Source organism: Rhinoraja longicauda, chromosome 7, assembly GCF_053455715.1.
Source record: "Rhinoraja longicauda isolate Sanriku21f chromosome 7, sRhiLon1.1, whole genome shotgun sequence".
In the NCBI taxonomy this organism is placed as follows: Eukaryota; Metazoa; Chordata; class Chondrichthyes; order Rajiformes; family Arhynchobatidae; genus Rhinoraja; species Rhinoraja longicauda.
The window spans coordinates 1,564,791-1,584,647 of record NC_135959.1 but is presented as its reverse complement, the minus strand read 5'-3'; the positions used below and the strand labels follow the sequence as shown (position 1 = coordinate 1,584,647).

The following is a 19,857-nucleotide window of genomic DNA, read 5'->3' as shown; positions in this document are numbered from 1 at the left end:
TGGGAGGCACAGCAACAACGTACATTTGGACGGGTGCGTGGATAGGTTTAGAGCAGGGATGGGCAACCTACGGCCCGTGGCTTGGGGTGGTCCGGCCCACAGTCCCCAGGAGGCACGCTGGCCTTTTTTTCTTCTTCTGGGGACTTCCGTCATCAACGCTTGTTGGGTGTGGCTTTATTGGCTCGGTTGTTCCGTGGCTCCTGCTTTCTGCGTGTTATAGACAATAGACAATAGGTGCAGGAGGAGGCCATTCGGCCCTTCGAGTCAGCACCGCCATTCAATGTGATCATGGCTGATCATTCTCAATCAGTACCCCGTTCCTGCCTTCTCCCCATACCCCCTGACTCCGCTATCCTTAAGAGCTCTATCTAGCTCTCTCTTGAATGCATTCAGAGAATTGGCCACCACTGCCTTCTGAGGCAGAGAATTCCACAGATTCACAACTCTCTGACTGAAAATGTTTTTCCTCATCTCAGTTCTAAATGGCCTACCCCTTATTCTTAAACTGTGGCCCCTGGTTCTGGACTCCCCCAACAGTGGGAACATGTTTCCTGCCTCTAACGTGTCCAACCCCTTAATAATCTTATACGTTTCGATAAGATCTCCTCTCATCCTTCTAAATTCCAGTGTATACAAGCCTAGCCGCTCCAGTCTTTGCATCAGCTGCTGGGAATACTGCACGGGAGTGGGGCGTTTCTCAGTGGTTGGCTTGGCCTGTGGCTGGCGCGTGCGTGCGTTCTCCTTACCCACTGGTGCTCTTGCGTGCGTGTGGGTTTGGGGTGTCTCATGTGGGGGGTGGGCACTGCGCCGGAGGTCTGTCGGGTGGAGTTGGTGGAGGTGCAGTGTGGCGGCACGTTGGGATCGAGGCGTTGTTCAGAGGGTGTGTCTGTGCTCGACTCTTGTTGGGAGTGTGCGGATTCCAGCGGAAATGTCCCAGGGACAGATTGTGAATTGGATATGTTTTTGGTGGGTACTTCTGCTCTTTTGTGTGGACTGGCCGGCCCACTGCTTGTTCACTGGTTCGTGATCCGGCCCGCAGTGGCCAGCAGGTTGCCCACCCCTGGTTTAGTGGGATATGGGGTGGGTGGGCTTGAGTTACAAGGAGATATTGGACAGGTTGGGACTCTTTCCTAGAGTGAAGAAGGGTGAGGGGAGACTTTATAGATGTTGAAAAAATCGTGAAGGACACTGATAGGTAAATAGTCACAGATAGGTAAATAATGTTTCCCTGGATAGAGGAGTCCAAAACTAGAGGGAATAAAGTTTTCTCTGAAGAAGGGTCTCAACCTGAAACGTCACCCATTCCTTCTCTCCAGAGATGCTGCCTGTCCCGCTGAGTTACTCCAGCATTTTGTCCCTATATAAAGTTTACGGTGAGAGGGAAATGTTTAAAGGGACCAAAGGGTTTTTTAACCACAGAAAGGGTAATACAAAAGGCTGCCAGAGGAGGTAGTAGAGGGCGGCACGGTGGTGCAGCGGTAGAGTTGCTGCCTCACAGCGCCGGAGACCCTGGTTCGATCCTGACTACGGGCGCTGTCTGTACGGAGTATGTACGTTCTCCCCGTGACCTGCGTGGGTTTTCTCCGAGATCTTCGGTTTCCCCCCACACTCCAAAGATGTATATGTATGTAGGTTAATTGGCTTGGTAAATGTAAATATTGTCCGTAGTGTGTGTAGGATAGTGTTAGTGTGCGGGGATCGCTGGTCGGCGCTGTGTCTCTAAACTAAACTAAGGCAGGTACAATTACAACGTTTAAAAACATTTCGATGGGACATGAAAAGGAAAGATTAAGAGGGGGAAGGGTCAAATGAAGGCAAATATTCATACAGTGTGGAAACAGGTCCTTCGGCCCACCTTTGCCACGCCAGCCAACATGCCGCAATTGTGAACAATTTTGATAGTCCCAGCCTCAACGACCTCCTCTGGCAGCTCGTTCCATACACCCACCACCCTCTGTGTGAAAGTTACCCCTCAGGTTTCTAAATCCTTCCGTCCTCATCGTGAAACCAATTTCCTCTTGTTTAGTTTAGAGACGCAGCGCGGAAACAGGCCCTTTGGCCCACCGAGTCCGTACCCACCCCCGTACACTAGCACTACCCTACACACACTAGGGACAATTTACATTTACACCAAGCCAATTAACCTACAAACCTGCACGTCTTTGGAGTGTGGTCAGCGCGGACCCGGTGGGCCGAAGGGCCTGTTTCCGCTCTGTATCACTAAAACTAAAATCTATCTTGGAGAAAACCCATGCAGGTCGCGGGGAGAACGTCCAAACTCCTAATAGACAGCAGCCATAGTCAGGATCGAACCCGGGTCTCTGAGGCTGTAAGGCAGCAACTCTAGCGCTGCGCCACCTTGCCTGCCCATGGTTCTTGATTGTTGATATGGGAATCAGTTTATATGGCTAGCATGGAGAAGTTGGGCCTAAGGGCCTGTCTCGCCCTCCCCCCTCGCCCTCTCCCCCCTCGCCCTCTCCTCCCTCCCCTCTCCCCCCCTCCCCTCCTCCCCTCTCCCCCCTCCCCTCCTCTCCTCTCTCCCCCCCTCCTCCTCTCCCCCCCTCCCCCCCCCCCCCCCCCCATATCTGGCTCAGTGTCACGTTTTGCTCAGGAAATGCTCAATTGAGCGTCAGGGTCAAGAGGCTGTGGTTCTGTCACCGTCAGGAGCAGTGACTTCATCTGACTGTACGGAGGAGGACATTAGTCATTCACACAGCTATACCGAAGCTGCCCCTCGGCTGACGTTACCCCTATAGTAGAGGCCATGGAGTCTGCACACATCTCTGCAAAGTCACGACTCAACACTCCGTAGTACAGCCCATAAAACAGAAGCGACACTCCGAAGTCCATCCCATCTTCAGGCTTTATTCTGCAGGCAAAAATAAATCATTAAGTCCAATTTCTGGATATTCCGTTCCTCGGTTTTGAACCTCCCTGCGATACCACCGCGCCAATCACATCGGTCAGACGGCATCTCATTTAATAGCACACAGAATGGTACAGAGATGAACAGGCCCTTCAGCCCATCTCGTCTATGCTATCATGCATGGCAATCTAACTCATGGTCTGTATCCTTCCAATTCCCTGCCTGTTCGTGCCTCTGTCTAAATGCCTCTTAAACACCACTGTCGGAGCCATTTATGTCCACACGCTAGCTACTGTTGGCATATTATTTTATTTTGTCTAGATACATCTCGCAGTATTATTTTGGACACTTGTTTGGTCATTTTTAGATTTTTTTTAGAGATACAGTGCGGAAACAGGCTCTTCGGCCCACCGAGACCGCGCCGCCCAGGGATCCCCGCACACTAACACTATCCTACACACACTAGGGACAATTGTTACATTTACCCAGTCAATTAACCTACATACATGTACGTCTTTGGAGTGTGGGAGGAAACCGAAGATCTCGGAGAAAACCCTCGCAGGTCACGGGGAGAACGTACAAACTCCATACAGACAGCGCCCGTAGTCAGGATCGAACCCGAGTCTCCGGCGCTGCGGAGATGTCATTAGATGCACAAGGTGGTGTATATATACAGGGAGTGCCAGAAACAGGGAGAGTGTACAGTTCTCACCAGACCTGGACAGACCAACGACTGGACAGACCAACGACTGGACAGACCTGAGACTGAGCAGCCAGCTACGACTTGTATGCAGAATAAGTAAAGCCTGGTATGTTCATCTCCTTGTTTGTACAACTACTTCAATAAACAACCAATTAAACTGTAAATAACGACGGGAAGATCTGTTCTGTTGGGTGTGCGTACGATCACTCCGACTTCCTGTGTAGTAATGGCAATTGGAAAGGAAGTCACTGGAAATGTCGGAAAGGTGCCATTGCAGCCACTATCGTATCTCCCTCCACCACCGCCCCTGGCAACACGTTCCAGGTATCTACCACTCTTGTATTTTTAAAAAAACTTGCCCTGGACATCCCTTTTAAACTTTGCCCCTCTCACCTTAAACCGATGTCTACTAGGATTGGAAACCCTCTCTGGGGAAAAGACTGACCTCCCTACGATTTTCAAGCAGTCACTGTTGCACTGCAAGGAGGACTGAGCACAAAGTAAGCTGGTGTCGCTAAGTGGACACGTTTGTGTGAGAATCAGCCAGAAATTCTTTCTACTCGGTGAGTTAACTTCCTCAGAGAGAGGCTGCAAAACATTGTGTCTGTCAAACAGAAACTCTTATGATGAATATTTCTTGTTCCATCTGAACTTTCTCAAGAGTGGTTAAAACCTTAAAACCACATACAAAGCCCTAAACGGGCTTGCCCCCACCCCCTATATCAAAAATCTTCTAACCCACCACTCTATCTCCATGTCCCTCAGGTCGGCCGACTTGGGGCTACTGACTATCCCGCGGTCTAGGCTTAAGCTCAGGGGTGACCACGTTTTTGCGGTTGCAGCTCCTAGACTGTGGAACAGTATCCCTCTCCCCATCAGAACTGCCCCCTCCATCCACTCCTTTAAGTCCAGGCTCAAAACCTATTTCTACTCCCTAGCGTTTGAGGCCCTCTGAGGGGGCGCTGTGAACTGTTTATGTATGTGCTGTTATGTTTGTGTGCCATTGTACGTTCGTTTCTTAGTACCTGAACTGATGTACAGCACTTTGGTCAACGTGGGTTGTTTTTAAATGTGCTGTACAAATAAAATTGACTTGACTGGATTAAAAACCTCCAGCCTACACACTCCAGTCAATGTCATCCTGCTGCACTGTGGTTAGTGGTTAATGTGCGCAGGTTCGCAGGGTTTGGGTTCAGAACGGGCTTACAATCGAAGGCACAGTGTGTTGTTTGGGCTGCAGGTCTGTGATCAGTGCTGTTCCTCAGGGATCAGTTCTGGGACCTCGCTCGGCTTGTGATATATATGAAAACGCCGATCAGCTCAGTTTAATTTATTGCCACCTGTACCCAGGTGCTTTGAAAGGTTTTGCCTGCGTGTTATCCACTCAGCGCAAAGACAACACATGATTACAATTGAGCCATTCACAGTGTACCGATACATGATGGGTTGGTTTGTACGTTTTGCAGACTTTGTCCAACCTCGCATTGTAGCTGACAGTGAAGATTGTCAGACCATACATCAGGATTCAGATGCTCCCCGACTAACGATGCTTCGACTTATGATATTTCGACTTTACAACGGTGCAAACGCTGGGCAATGGCAGCGGCCCGCAGTTCGCTTCCGGCCACGTGATCAGGTGTATTCAATACATTTCCACGCACGATATTTTCGGTTTGTGATGAGTTTATTGGAACTAACCCCATTGTAAGTTGAGGAGCACCTGCATACAGCACTTGCAAATATGGGCGGGGAAATGGCAGCTGGAGTTTAAGCCGATCAAGTGCGAGGCGTTGTACTTTGGGAGGTCAAATGTGAGGGGAAAGCATACGGTTAGTAACAGCAGTGATGCACGGATGGACCTCAGGATGCAGGTGCAATAGGAATACATAGAGTGGGAAAGAAGACGTGAAGCACGCCTTCCTCAGTTGGGGCAGTGAAAGCAAGAGTGATGGACTCACGGCGTAGCTTTATCCAGCTTTTGTTAGACCGCATTGAGAGTGTTGTGTGCAGTTCTGATCACCCTACTTACTATCAGAAGGATTCACAGGCTTCAGGAGGGTGGAAGAGAGGGTTACTAGAATGATGTCGGGATTAGAGAGAATTAGCTAAAACTAGATGGGCGTGGACATGTTGGGTCCAAACCTCTCCTGCGGTCTAGGCCACCCTCCGCCCAAACCTGTCCTGCGGGCCCAGCCACCTCCGTCCAAACCTCTCCTGCGGTCTCGGCCACCCTCCGCCCAAACCTCTCCTGCGGTCTCGGCCACCCTCCGTCCAAACCTCTCCTGCGGTCTCGGCCACCCTCCGCCCAAACCTCTCCTGCGGTCTCGGCCACCCTCCGCCCAAACCTCTCCTGCGGTCTCGGCCACCCTCCGCCCAAACCTCTCCTGCGGGCCCAGCCACCTCCATCCAAACCTCTCCTGCGGGCCCGGCAACCCTCCCCCAACTGACGACCCGTGGACCCGTTGCTGGCCGAGGAGTGTCCCCGGGGCCGTGGCGGGGGGAGAGGGGGCCACTCACCCCGACCCCGGGCGGCCAGAGCGACCCGTGGACCCGTTGGGTGCAAACCTCTCCTGCAGCGGCAGCTCGATGGCGATAGCCGTCGCTTGGAGCAGGAAGAAGCCCCGGCGGACAACCAGCGCGCTTTGAGCGCATGCGCGGATCCGGCGGCCATCTTACGTAAGTATTAGATCAACGGGCCCCAACTGCGCAGGCGTGGACACGTTGCGTTCCCATTGTGACGTCGAACAAGTAGGTATTACTGCGCAGGTGGCTGATCTGGCACTCTGGTGTCAGGACAATAGCCTCCTCTTGAATGTCACTAAAACAAAGGAGCTGATTGTGGACTTCAGAAGGGCTAAACATCCAAGGACGTACACGCCACTGGAGATAAATGGGTCTATTGTGGATAGGGTGAGCAGTTTCAAATACTTGGGAGTCCGCATCGCAGAGGATCTGACGTGGGCAACGCACATTGCCGCACTGGTGGGTAAGGCTAAGCAGCGCCTTTACCACCTTAGACAACTGAGGAAATTCAGAGTGTCGCTGAGGATCCTTCATTGCTTCTACTCTGGGGCTGTAGAGAGCATCCTGTCCGGCAACATTACAGTCTGGTTTGGGAACAGCTCTGCCCAGGACAGGATGGCCCTGCAGAGAGTAGTGCGTTCGGCAGAACGCACCATGGGAACTACACTCGTCCCCCTGCAGGACCTATACATCAGGAGGTGCAGATCCAGAGCAAGCAAGATCATGAGGGACCCCTGCCACCCCAGTAACGGACTGTTCCAGATGCTACGGTCAGGCAAACGCCTCCGCTGTCACGCTGTGAAAACGGAGAGGATGAGACGGAGCTTCTTCCCACAGGCCATCAGGACTGTCAACTTTGATAACCCCAGAGACTAAATTTTTGTCAACACTTTTTGTGCTATGTTTAGTAACTTATTAACTTTATTTATATGCTGTAACTGTAATTATTTTTGTGCACAACCCGCAGGCATTGCCACTTTCATTTCACTGCACATCGAGTATGTGTATGTGACAAATAAATTTGACTTGACTTGACTTGACGGGCAGGGCAAGTGGAAAAGGGATTTATTAAAGTTTAAAAAGTGATTTTTTAAGTTTAAAACGTGAATAACTTTTAAAATATAACAACCATTTGAACCGCAGGCCAATGGTGAGTAAGGTAGAGTCTGTTCTCACCTTCTCCATCATGGTCTGGTTTGGCTCAGCCACCAAGCACGACATCCGGAGGCTGCAACGGATCGTTCGATCTGCTAAAAGGTTGTTGGCTGCAACCTTCCCCCCCCCCACCCATTGACCATTGACAATAGACGATAGGTGCAGGAGTAGGCCATTCGAGCCAGCACCACCATTCAATGTTGACGAACTGTACACTGCAAGGGCCAGGAAGCGAGCGGGCAAAATCATCTCTGACCCTTTTCACCCTGGCCACAAACTCTTCGAAGCACTTCCCTCTGGAAGGCGACTCCGGACTGTCAAAGCAGCCACAGCCGGACATAAAAACAGCTTTTTTCCTCGAGTAGCAGCTCTACTCAACAACCAAAAGTCTGTAGCCGCTCTGGTTTATTTCACTCACATGTTTAAACTGTAATGTTGTATTCTTAATGTTTTAATGTTTTATGCTTTATTCTTAATTGTTTACGGTATGTTCGTGTTGTTGCTTGCGAGCGGAGCACCAAGACACATTCCTTGTGTGTGTACATACTTGGCCAATAAACTTATTCATTCATTCATTCATACTTGTAAATCTTCTCTGCAAGTCTTTCCTGCTTAATGCCATTTTCCCCCACAGCAAGGTGACCAAAACTGAAGACAATATTCCAAGCGTGGCCTTGCCAATGTCTTGTTAAACTCGCTCCTTGTCCCATTTTAAACACGGTCACCTGCCCTGAAAGGCACCTTGACCTTATCAAGGAATTTTAATATTTTTCCAGCGCCGTGCTTTGAATTTTGAGTTCAGATGACTAATACTTTATATATCTTTTAAAGTATTTAAACTCGGTCACCTGCCCTGAAAGGCACCTTGATCTTATCAAGGAATCTAAATATTTTTCCAGCGCCATGCTTTGAATTTTGAGTTCAGATGACTAATTCTTCATTTTTTTGTGTGTCTCTCTATCCGTGAGCACGGTGGCGCAGCGGTAGAGTTGCTGCCTTACAGCGAATGCAGCGCCGGAGACTCAGGTTCGATCCTGATTACAGGCGCCGTCTGTACGGAGTTTGTACGTTCTCCCTGTGACCTGCGTGGTTTTTCTCCGAGAATCTTCAGTTTCCTCCCACACTCCAAAGACGTACAGGTACGTAGGTTAATTGACTGGGTAAATGTAAAAATTGCCCCTAGTGTGTGTAGGATAGTGTTAATGTGCGGGGATCGCTGGGCGGCGCGGACTCGGTGGGCCGAAGGGCCTGTTTCCGCACTGTATCTCTAAAAAAAAAATCTCTATATATAAAGCACCTGGGAGTGCCATTTCGCAGGTTTGAGCAGTTTCCGGGGAAGCAATTATGGAAAAGGGAGCTATTTTGGAGGGCGATGGTTTCTAGGTTCTCCCCGTAGGTCCCAACACAGTCCCTTGTGGCCATCTGAGCTGGCTGTGTGTACACAAGGCACCAGCGGCTCCATCTGCAGGCCACCTGCCTTCATCACTGGCCCAGTGATATAAATATAAGAACAACAAGAGTCCACAGGACATAGAAAAATAGGGGCAGGAGGAGGCCATAGCACTTGGGGCTAATGGAATCCAGGGATATGGGGAGAAAGCAGAAACGGGGTACTGATTTTGGATGATCAGCAATGATCATATTGAATGGCGGTGCTGGCTCGAAGGCCAGGTCTCTTGAAAACGTCCAGCGAATTGGCCTCCACTGCCTTCTGTGGCAGAGAATTCCACAGATCCACAACTCTCTGGGTGAAAAGGTTTGTCCTCATCTCAGTCCTAAATGGCCGACCCCTTATTCTTAAACTGTGACCCCTGGTTCTGGACTCCCCCAACATCGGGAACATTTTTCCTGCATCTAGTCTGTCCAATCCCTTAAGAATTTTATATGTTTCCATAAGATCCCCTCTCATCCTTCTAAACTCCAGCGAATACAAGCCCAGTCCACCTGTTCTTTCGACAAGACACTAAATGCTGGAGTAACTCAGCGAGCGGGTCAGGCAGCATCTGTGGAGAACATGGATAGGTGACGTTTCACAGAGTGCTGGAGTACTCCCACTTCTCTTCCAGCTTTCCTCCCCCTCCCCACTGCAATCAGTGTGAAGGGTCCCGACTCAAAACGTCACCTATCCATGTTCTCCAGAGATGCTGGCTGACCCGCTGAGTTACTCCAGCACTCTGTGAAACGTCACCTATCCGTGTTCTCCACAGATACTGCCTGACCCGCTGAGTTACTCCAGCACTGTGTGTTTTTTTGTAAACCAACGTCTGCAGTTCCTTGTGTCTCTCTGTTCACCCCAATGCAGGTGTGTGCTGTTGTCCGTTCACTAAGCACACCACCTCTCACCATCTCACCAACAAGGGTATCTGTCCATTCGTTTCTCTCTCCTGTTATTCTAGCTGTGCCTTTCAATGCCCCAGGGAGGAATGTCCACATTGCCAAAGCCCCCAGCCCTTTCTCCCAAACTCCCTCATAGACAGGCAGGAGTCTGAAGAACGGTCCCGCCTCAAAATGTCGCCCATCCCTTTTCTCCAGAGATGCTGCCTGACCTGCTGAGCTACTCCAGCACTTTGCATCTATCTCCGTCATAGAAAATATGTATATCAGGTATTCAAAATATTGGCAAGACCAAGCACAGTCTCGGCGATCGTTTCGCTGAACACCTCCGCTCAGTCTGTCTCAACAAACCTGATCTCCCGGTGGCTCAGCACTTCAACCCCTCCCATTCCCAATCTGACCTTTCTGTCCTGGGCCTCCTCCATTGTCAGTGAGGCCCAGTGCAAATTGGAGGAACAGCACCTCATATTTCGCCTGGGTAGTTTACACCCCAGCGGTATGAACATTGACTTCTCTAACTTCATAGTCCCTGCTTTCCCTCTCTATCCCCTCCCCTTCCCAGTTCTCCCACTAGTCTTCCTGTCTCCGACTACATCCTATCTCTGTCCCGCCCCCTCCCCTGACATCAGTCTGACGAAGGGTCTCGACCCGAAACGTCACCCATTCCTTCTCTCCCTGGTGAGATGCTGCCTGACCCGCTGAGCTACTCCAGCATGGTGTGCCTACATTCAAAACATTCAATGCCTTTCACAAGGATACAGTTGTGGGAGGGAACCAGAGAACACAGATTTAAGGCAATTTGTAAAAACAAGCTTAAAGAGGAAATGTTTTTCTTCGGGCAAGTAATTCTGAATAGGCAGCAAGGATAAACTTGTCCAAACAAGGAAACAGAAATTAACCAACAATTAGGAGGTAGACACAAATTGCTGGAGTAACTCAGGGGGTCAGGCAGCATCTCGGGAGAGAAGGGATGGGTGACGTTTCAGACGCGAAACGTCACCCATTCCTTCTCTCCCGAGATGCCGCCTGACCCGCTGAGTTACTCCAGCATTTTGTGTCTACCTCCGATTTAGACCAGCATCTGCAGTTTTCTTCCTAACTAACAATTTGTCTGTTTAACCTCAGAAGGGAACCATTTAAAAAACAATAAGCTGGGCAAGATAATTATTGAAAATCCGCAATGATTCAGCATGTGGTATAATGGGTAGAGCTGCTGCCTCACAGCGCCTGGGTTCGGTCCTGACCTCGGGTGGTGTCTGTGTGGAGTTTGTACATTTTCCCCGTGACCCCCCGTGAGTTTCCTCCGGGTGCTCCGGTTTCCTCCCACATGCCAAAGACGTGCGGGTTTGTAGGTTAACTGGCCTCTGTACATTGCCCCTACTGTGCGGGGAGTGGATGCGAAGGTTGGAAGAAAAAATAACACATAACAGGCATGTGTGCAGGAGTACTGCCGATGGACTCACTGCATGAGAGCTCGGGGATACGATGGCAGGGCTGTGAATGACCATGTGCGGAATGAGTCATACTGCTGTATGGAACAAGGAGGTGTTTGAGGCAGGGACTATCGCAACGTTTAAGAAACAGTTGGACAGGCACATGGATAGGGCAGCTTTGGAGGGATATGGGCCAAACGCAAGCTGGTGGGACTAGTGTAGACGTTGGCCAGTGTGGGCAAGTTGGGCCGAAGGGCCTGTTTCCATGCTGTATCGCTCTCGGACCAAACAATTAGAAGCCGGATCAATAGTGTTCTACTGCAATTACTTTTTAAAGTTTGGCACCATTAACTTCTCTTTAGTTAACCATACATGATGGCTCTTTACCTTGCAATGTTTTTTTTTTGCACCTTATTGGACTGAATCCAGTCTGCATAACCCAATACATAGACAGTAGACAATAGGTGCAGGAGGCCATTAGGCCCTTCGCGCCAGCACCGCCATTCACCGTGATCATGGCTGATCAATAGACAATAGGTGCAGGAGGAGGCCAGCTGGTCCTTCGAGCCAGCACCGCCATTCAATGTGATCATGGCTGATCATCCACAATCAGTACCCCGTTCCTGTCTTCTCCCCATATCCCTTGACTCCGCCATCTTTAAGAGCTCTATCTAACTCTCTCTTGAAAGCATCTTGAGAATTGGCCTCCACCGCCTTCTGAGGCAGAGAATTCCACAGATTCACAACTCTCTGGGTGAAAACATTTTTCCTCATCTCCGTTCTAAATGGCCTTCCCCTTATTCTTAAACTGTGGCCCCTTGTTCTGGACTCCCCCAACATTGGGAACATGTTTCCTGCCTCTAACGTGTCCAACCCCTTAATAATCTTATACGTTTCGATAAGATCTCCTCTCATCCTTCTAAATTCCAGTGTATACAAGCCCAGTCGTTCCATTCTTTCAACATACGACAGTCCCGCCATCCCGGGAAATGTCTGCCATGGCCTCAGTTCACCGATTGCTTAATCTAATTTGCCAGTTCACTGCAGCCAGAGTTGCTTTAAAACCTCATGACAGTTCATTTACTTGATTAATTGATTTTTTAAATTTCATGATTAAGTAATACTTTATAATTGAAAGATTAAACCTTGCTATTAATCATGATTTTTACCTGCTGCAATTGTTATTTCATAATCTTGCGCTGACAAGATTAATTGATAACAATTAGACCTTTCTTCCATAATTAGGACTTAATTTTCATTCATCACAGATAGGTTTTCTTTCGCAGAAATAATCATGACAAATCTGATTTTAGAATCAGGGTCTCACAGAGTGGAACAGATCCATCTGCTCACTGTCTACCGGCATTCATACTGATCATAGAAACATAGAAAATAGGTGCAGGAGGAGGCCATTCAGCCCTTCGAGCCAGATGTGATCATGGCTGATCATCCACAATCAGTAACCCGTGCCTGCCTTCTCCCCATATCCTTTGATTCCACTAGCCCCTAGAGCTCTTTCTAACTCTCTTTCAAACTCATCCAGTGAATTGACCTCCACTGCCTTCCGTGGCAGAGAATTCCACAAATTCACAACTCTCTGGGTGAAAAACTTTCTTCTCACCTCAGTTTTAAATGGCCTCCCCTTTATTCTTAGACTGTAGCCCCTGGTTCTGGACTCCCCCAACATTGGGAACATTTTTCCTGCATCTAGCTTGTCCAGTCCTTTTATAATTTTATACGTCTCTATAAGATCCCCTCTCATCCTTCTAAACTCCAGTGAATACAAGCCCAGTCGTTCAAATCTTTCCCAATATTATAGTCCCGCCATCCCGGGGATTAACCTGGTGAACCTACGCTGCAGTGCCTCAATAGGAAGGATGTCCTTCCTCAAATTAGGAGAACAAAACTGCACACAATACTCCAGATCTTAGTGATCCTACACTAAAACAACTTAATCCTCTTCACTTTCGCATTAACAGCCCCCTGATTTTACACGCAGGGCAATTTACACTGGCCAATTAACCTACCTAATTCATTGCAACAAAATGTTTTTAAATCACACAAATATTATTGTACCGAATAAAGGGTATCAAAAGGCCTGGATCAAGTGGATGTGGAGAGGATGTTTCCACTAGTGGGAGAGTCTAGGACCAGACGTTACAGCCTCAGAATTAAAGGACGTTCCTTTAGGAAGGAGATGAGGAGGAATTTCTTTATTCAGAGGGCGGTGAATCTGTGGAATTCTTTCCCACAGATGGCTGTGGAGGCCACGTCAGTGGATATTCTTAAGGCGGAGCTGGATAGATTCTTGATTAGTACGGGTGTCAGGGGTTATGGGGAGATGGCAGGAGAATGGAGTTAGGAGGGAGAGATAGATCAGCCTTGATTGAATGGCAGAGTGGACTTGATGGGCCGAATGGCCTAATTCTGTTCCTATCACTTATGAACAAACAAGAAGGCATGCGTTTAAGGTTTGGGAGATTTGTGGGGGAAGGTTTTTTTGTAAAATAAACACAGTGGCTGATAACTGGAACTCACTGCCAGAGGAGGTGGAGTCAGATACTTAAAAAAAGACATTTAGACAGGCAATTGAACAGGTACGGCATACATTGATACGAAGAGACACAAAATACTGGGGTAACTCAGCGGGACAGGCAGCATCTCTGGAGAAGAAGGAACGGGTGACGTTTCGGGTCTTCAGACCGGACACGTCACCCATTTCATCTCTCCAGAGATGCTGTCTAACTCCTGCTGAGTTACTCCAGCATTTTGTGTCTATCTTCGATTTAAACTTGTATTCACTGGAGTTTAGAAGGATGAGAGGGGATCTTGTAGAAACATATAAGATTATAAAAGGACTGGACAAGCTAGATGCCGGAAAAATGTTCCCAATGTTGGGCGAGTCCAGAACCAGGCGACACAGTCTTCGAAGAAAGGGGAGGCCATTTAAAACTGAGGTGAGAAAAAACCTTTTCACCCAGAGTTGTGAATTTGTGGAATTCTCTGCTACAGCGGGCAGTGGAAGCCAAATCACTGGATGTATTTAAGAGAGAGTTAGATAGAGCTCTAGGGGCGTGGAATTGAGGGATATGGGGAGAAGGCAGGCACAGGTTATTGATTGGGGACGATCAGCCATGATCACAATGAATGGCGGTGCTGGCTTGAAGGGCCAAATGGCCTCCTCCTGCACCTATTTTCTATGTTTCTATGTTTCTAAACCAGCATCTGCAGTTCTTTCCTACACATACTTGGATACGTTTCACACGCATCGAATGGGATGAAGTGTAGAAGGGCAAAAACATCAGCATTGGCTCAAGTACTCTCCCAACACTACGCTTTCTAACCTCAAATATCCCTTTGCTCCTCCAATAAGCTGCAACTAATTTTTTTTCATTTGTGATTGGCGTGACAGCTACATAGAAACGTCGAAACATAGAAAATAGGTGCATGAGCTCTATCTAACTCTCTTTTAAATTCATCCAGTGAATTGGCCCTCTGTGGCAGAGAATTCCACAGATTCACAACTCTCTGGGTGAAAAAGTTTCTTTCCACCTTAGTTTTAAATGGCCTCACCTTTATTCTTAGACTGTGGCCCCTGGTTCTGGACTCCCCCAACCTACTCCTGCACCTATTGTCTATTGAAATCCATCACAATTCACTTTGAAATTGTTTAATTCAACAAACAATTCCACAATTAGATGCAAGTCTGTAATCAATCCTACTTAAAAAAATCAATGGCTACTTTAATTTCATTTGCTTTAACACAAGACAGCGATAAAACAGCGACTTCTAATTGTTAAATGTGCCGACAACGGAACAATGATCAATAAGTTTTGCCATCATGGGACTTAATCTTGTGATTAATTGTGACTAAATGTAATTAACTATCTAAGTGTGTACTGTTAATTCTAATGTCTGGATATTTGAATTTCCCATTTACAAAAAACGACTATTCTTCACAGGGATTTATAGTGCTTCGCAGCACGGAAACAGGCCATTCAGCCCATCTTGTCCATGCTGACCGAGTAGGTGTGCTGGACTCATCCCATTTGCCTGCATTTGGCCTACACCCCTATAAACCCTTTGTATCCAATATAACTGTCCAATCTCTTAATTGTAATTAATTTTTATCACGGTTAATATAAACACTGTTGGGGTGGCACGGTGGCGCAGCGGTAGAGTTGCTGCCTCACAGCGCCAGGGACCCGGGTTCGATCCTGACCACGGGTGCTGACTGAATGGAGTTTGTACGTTCTCCCCGTGACCTGCGTGGGTTTTCTCCGGGATCTCTGGTTTCCTCCCACACTCCAAGGACGTACAGGTTTATAGCCAAATTGGCTTGGTAAAATTGTAAATTATCCCTAGTGTGTGTAGGATAGTGTTAACGTACCAGAATCGCAGGGCAGCGTGGACTCGGTGGGCCTGTTTCCACGCTGTATCTCTAAAACCAAACTATACTACATATATTTTCCAAATCCCACTGTTGACTGCGTTGTGCGTTACTGAGGAATTCCAGGACACAGACCCTGCATCATCTTGTTATGCACCTCATTGATTATTTTATGCTCAGGATCCCCCACCCACTTCTCACGTGAACAAACACCTCACCCATGTGAATTTTTAAAACATCATTTCAAGCAGGAATTAGACAATAGACAATAAGCGCAGGAGTAGGCCATTTGGCCCTTCGAGCCAGCACCGCCATTCAATGTGATCATTGCTGATCATCCACAATCAGTACCCCTTTCCTGCCCTCTCCCCATATCCCTTGACTCCACTATCTTTAAGAGCTCTATCTAACTCTCTCTTGAAAGCATCCAGAGAATTGGCCTCCACTGCCTTCTGAGGCAGAGAATTCCACAGATTCACAACTATCTGAGTGAAAAGGTTTTTCCCCCATCTCCATTCTAAATGGCCCCTTATTCTTAAACTGTGGCCGCTGGTTCGGGACTCCCCCAACATCGGGAACATGTTTCCTGCCTCTAGCGTGTCCAATCCCTTAATAATCTTATATGTTTCAATAAGATCCCCTCTCTTCCTTCTAAATTCCAGTGTATACAAGCCCAGTCGCTCCAGTCTTTCAACATACGACAGTCCCGCCATCCCGGGAATTAACCTGGTGAACCTACGCTGCACGCCCTCAATAGCAAGAAATGGCAATAGCAAGTTGTTTTTTTGTTTGTTGTTAAAAGAAAAAAGTAAATGCTCTTACCTAAATAATAAATTTATACCAAAGAGGGTGAACATTACTCCAACGTATCCGATAATCCCAGTGGCGTAGCTCAGTTTGTAAAGTAGAAGAAACCATTTATAAACCAACCTGCAGCAAAAAGAAAACCACAAGCAGTTAAACGATGTGCAAGGACGCCAAACAAAAACAAGCTTGCATAATCTGATGTGCACAGTGGAGCACAGTGGTACAGCAGCTGCCTCACAGTGCCAGAGACCCAGGTTCCATCCTAACCTTGGGTACTGTGTACAGAATAGAAACATAGAAAATAGGTGAAGGGGGAGGCCACTTGGCCTTTCAAGCCAGCACTGCCATTCACTGTGATCATGGCTGATCATCCATAATCAGTAACCCGTGCCTGCCTTCTCCCCATACCCCCTGATTCCACTAGCCCCTAGAGCTCTATCTAACTCTCTTTTAAATTCATCCAGTGAATTGGCCTCCACTGCCTTCTGTGGCAGAGAATTCCACACATTCACAATTCTCTGGGTGAAAAAGCTTCTTCTCACCTCAGTTTTAAATGGCCTCCCCTTTATTCTTAGACTGTGGCCCCTGGTTCTGGACTCCCCCAACATTGGGAACATTTTTTCCTGCATCTAGCTTGCCCAGTCCTTTTATAAGTTTATTTACGTGTACCGAGGTACAGTGAAAAGCTTTTGTTGCGTGTACATTCTCTCAGTGAACGCAAGGGTTTCCTCTGGTTTCCCCCCACATCCCAAACACATGCAGATTCTTTGGGTCAATTGGACATTGTTAATTGCCCCTAATGTGTAGGGAGTGGATGCAAAAGTGGGATAAGGTAGAAGTGGTAACAGGTGATTGATGGTCAGTGCAGACTGGATTCATCTGATCTCCCGGTTGCTAAACACTTTAATTCTCCTTCCCATTCCCACACTGACCTTTCTGTCCTCGGTCTCCTCCATTGTCAGAGTGAGGCTAAACACAAATTGGAGGAACAGCAGCTCATATTTCGCTTGGGCAGCTTACAGCCCAGTGGTGTGAATATTGATTTCTCTCGCTTCAGGTAGCCCCGGCATTCCCTCTCTCTCCACCCTCCCCCACCCAAGTCGCACCAGCTTCTCATTCTCACCCAACAAGCAGCCAACAATGGCCTGTTTCCTTTATCACTGCTACTTTATTGCATATCTTTCATTCATTTGTTATTTATCTCTTGTTTCCCTTTCCCCTGACTAGTCTGAAGAAGGGTCTCGACCCGAAACACCACCCATTCCTCTCTCCAGAGATGCTGCCCGTCCCGCTGAGTTACTCCAGCGTTTTGTGTCTGTCGTCAGTGTGGACTCGGTGGGCTAAAGCAACTCTTCCTTTGGCCCAAGCATTCGGGAGTAGCCAGGGTAAATTACCAACAGAGCATTCTGTACATTGATGTCCCTGAAATTCAATGTTCAAACTAAACCATCAGAGGGTCCGTAACTGAGTGTGTTATCGTTTCATATTGATTGAAAGCGGCATAATGGCACAGTTGGTAGAGCTGCCCGAGACCCAGGTTCAATCCTGATCTTGGGTGCTGTCTGCATGGAGTTTGCACGTTCTCCCTGTGATTCCATGGGTATCCTCTGGGTGCTCGGCTGTCCTCCCACACCCCAAAGACTTGCGGGTTTGTGGGTCAATTGGGCTTTGTAAACTGTGTGTCGGGAGTGAATGCAGAAATAGGCTAACATGGAACTAGTGTGAACGGGCGATCAAAATGGTCGGTGAGGACTCGGTGGGCCGAAGCACGTTGCCACACTGTGTCTTTCAAGTAATATTGCTAACTGGCATCTGCAGCTCTGCTGTTCCTTAGTTTAGAGATAGATACAGCACAGAAACAGGCTCTTTTGGCCCACCGGGTCCGCGCCGACCAGCAATCCCCACACACTAACACTACCCTATACCCACTAGGGGCAGTTTTTACATTTACCAAGCCAATTAGCCTACAAACCTGCACGTCTTTGGAGTGTGGGAGGAAACCGAAGATCTCGGAGAAAACCCACGCAGGTCACAGGGGGAAGGTACAAACTCCGTACAGACAGAACCCGGGTCTCCGGCGCTGCATTCGCTGTAAGGCAGCAACTCTACCGCTGCGCCACCGTGCTGCCCATATGCCATTTTTAAAGGAAATGTGTAACGTCAATCTTTTTTAAATGACATCCATCCACAGAGTGCAGTGGGTGCCTGGAACTCTACCAGAGACGGTGGTGGTGGAGGCAGATACAATAGGTGGCGTTTGAGAGGCTGCTTAAGACGGTGCTATTGAAGAGGCTTTGGGACATGCACACGGATGTGCAGGGAATGATATGAATCACGTTCAGGCAAAGGATATTAGCTTAATAGATACATAGACAATAGGTGCAGGAGGAGGCCATTCGGCCCTTCGAGATGGCACCGCCATTCAATGTGATCATAGCTGATCATCCGCAATCAGTACCCCGTTCCTCCCCATTCCCCTTGATTCCACTAGCCCCAAGAGCTCTATCTAACTCTCTTTTGAAAGCATTCAGTGAATTGGCCTCCACTGCCTTCTGTGGCAGAGAATTCCACAAATTCACAACTCTCTGTGTGAAAAGGTTTTTCCTCACCTCAGTTCTAAAAGGTTTTTCCTCGCCTCAGTTCTAAATAGAAACATAGAAAATAGGTGCAGATGGAGGCCATTTGGCCCTTCTGGCATCATAGGCAGCACGGGCATTGTGGGCCAGTTCCTGTGTTGTTCTGTTCTACATTTTACGCTCTCATCACACACCACACTGAACACAACGTGTCATGATGTCACCTCACCCCCTCATTCAGAAGTACACAATACCTGAGGATTTCTGTGCCAGGGAGTCCTTTATCCTGCGTGTTAATGTGCCACAGAAGTCTGTGGAGGCTGTCAATGGATATTTTAAAAGTGGAGATTGATAGATTTGTGATTTGTGAAGGCAGGAGAATGGGGATGAGAGGGAATGATAGATCGGCCATGATTGAATGGCGGAGTAGACTCGATGGGCCAAATGGCCTAATTCTACTCCTATTCCTTATTCCTTGTGATCCCCTGAAAGCAGTGCTATGACAGCAAAGGAAATTCTTCCTCATCCCCTTCTAAAGGTGCGTCCTTTTATTCTGAGGCTGCGCCCTCTGGTCCTAGACTCTCTCGCCAGTGGAAACATCCTCGCCACATCCACTATCCTGGCCTTTCATTATTCGGTAAGTTTCACTGAGGTCCCCCCCTCATCCTTCTAAACTCCAGCGAGTTCAGGCCCACTGACATCAGACTCTACCCTGGCAGAGCAGGTAGAGTCGCTGCCTCACAACGCCAGAGACCCGAGTTAAATCCTGACCACGTGCTGTCTGTGCGGAGTTTGCAAGTTGTCCCCGTGACAGCGTGGGTTTCTTCCGGGTTCTCCGGTTTCCTCCCACACTCCAATAACGTGCAGATTTGTAGGTATCACAAAATGCTGGAGTAACTCAGCGGGTCAGGCAGCATCTCTGGAGAGAAGGAATGTGTGACGTTTTGGGTCGAGACCCTTCTTCAGACTGATGTTATTTGTAGGTGCGGGTTTGTAGGTTAATCGTCCCTCTGTAAATTGCAGAGTTTAGGGTTAAACTTATGATCTGATGAGTATTTCAACACAATGGG

The 19,857-nt window shown here is 48.2% G+C and overlaps 1 protein-coding gene across 3 annotated transcripts in view; it reads right to left on the bottom strand.

The window, feature by feature from the left end:
* The window catches only part of LOC144595021 (E3 ubiquitin ligase Rnf121), a 239,684-nt gene that overhangs the window by 14,328 nt on the left and 205,499 nt on the right, over positions 1-19,857 (bottom strand). For all 3 annotated transcript variants that reach the window (XM_078401948.1, XM_078401947.1, XM_078401949.1), the window contains exons 5-6: positions 16,227-16,334; positions 2,749-2,869 (exon numbers count right to left, since the gene is read on the bottom strand). In XM_078401948.1, the coding sequence (XP_078258074.1) occupies positions 2,749-2,869; positions 16,227-16,334 (229 nt within the window). The remainder of the gene's footprint in view (positions 1-2,748; positions 2,870-16,226; positions 16,335-19,857) is intronic.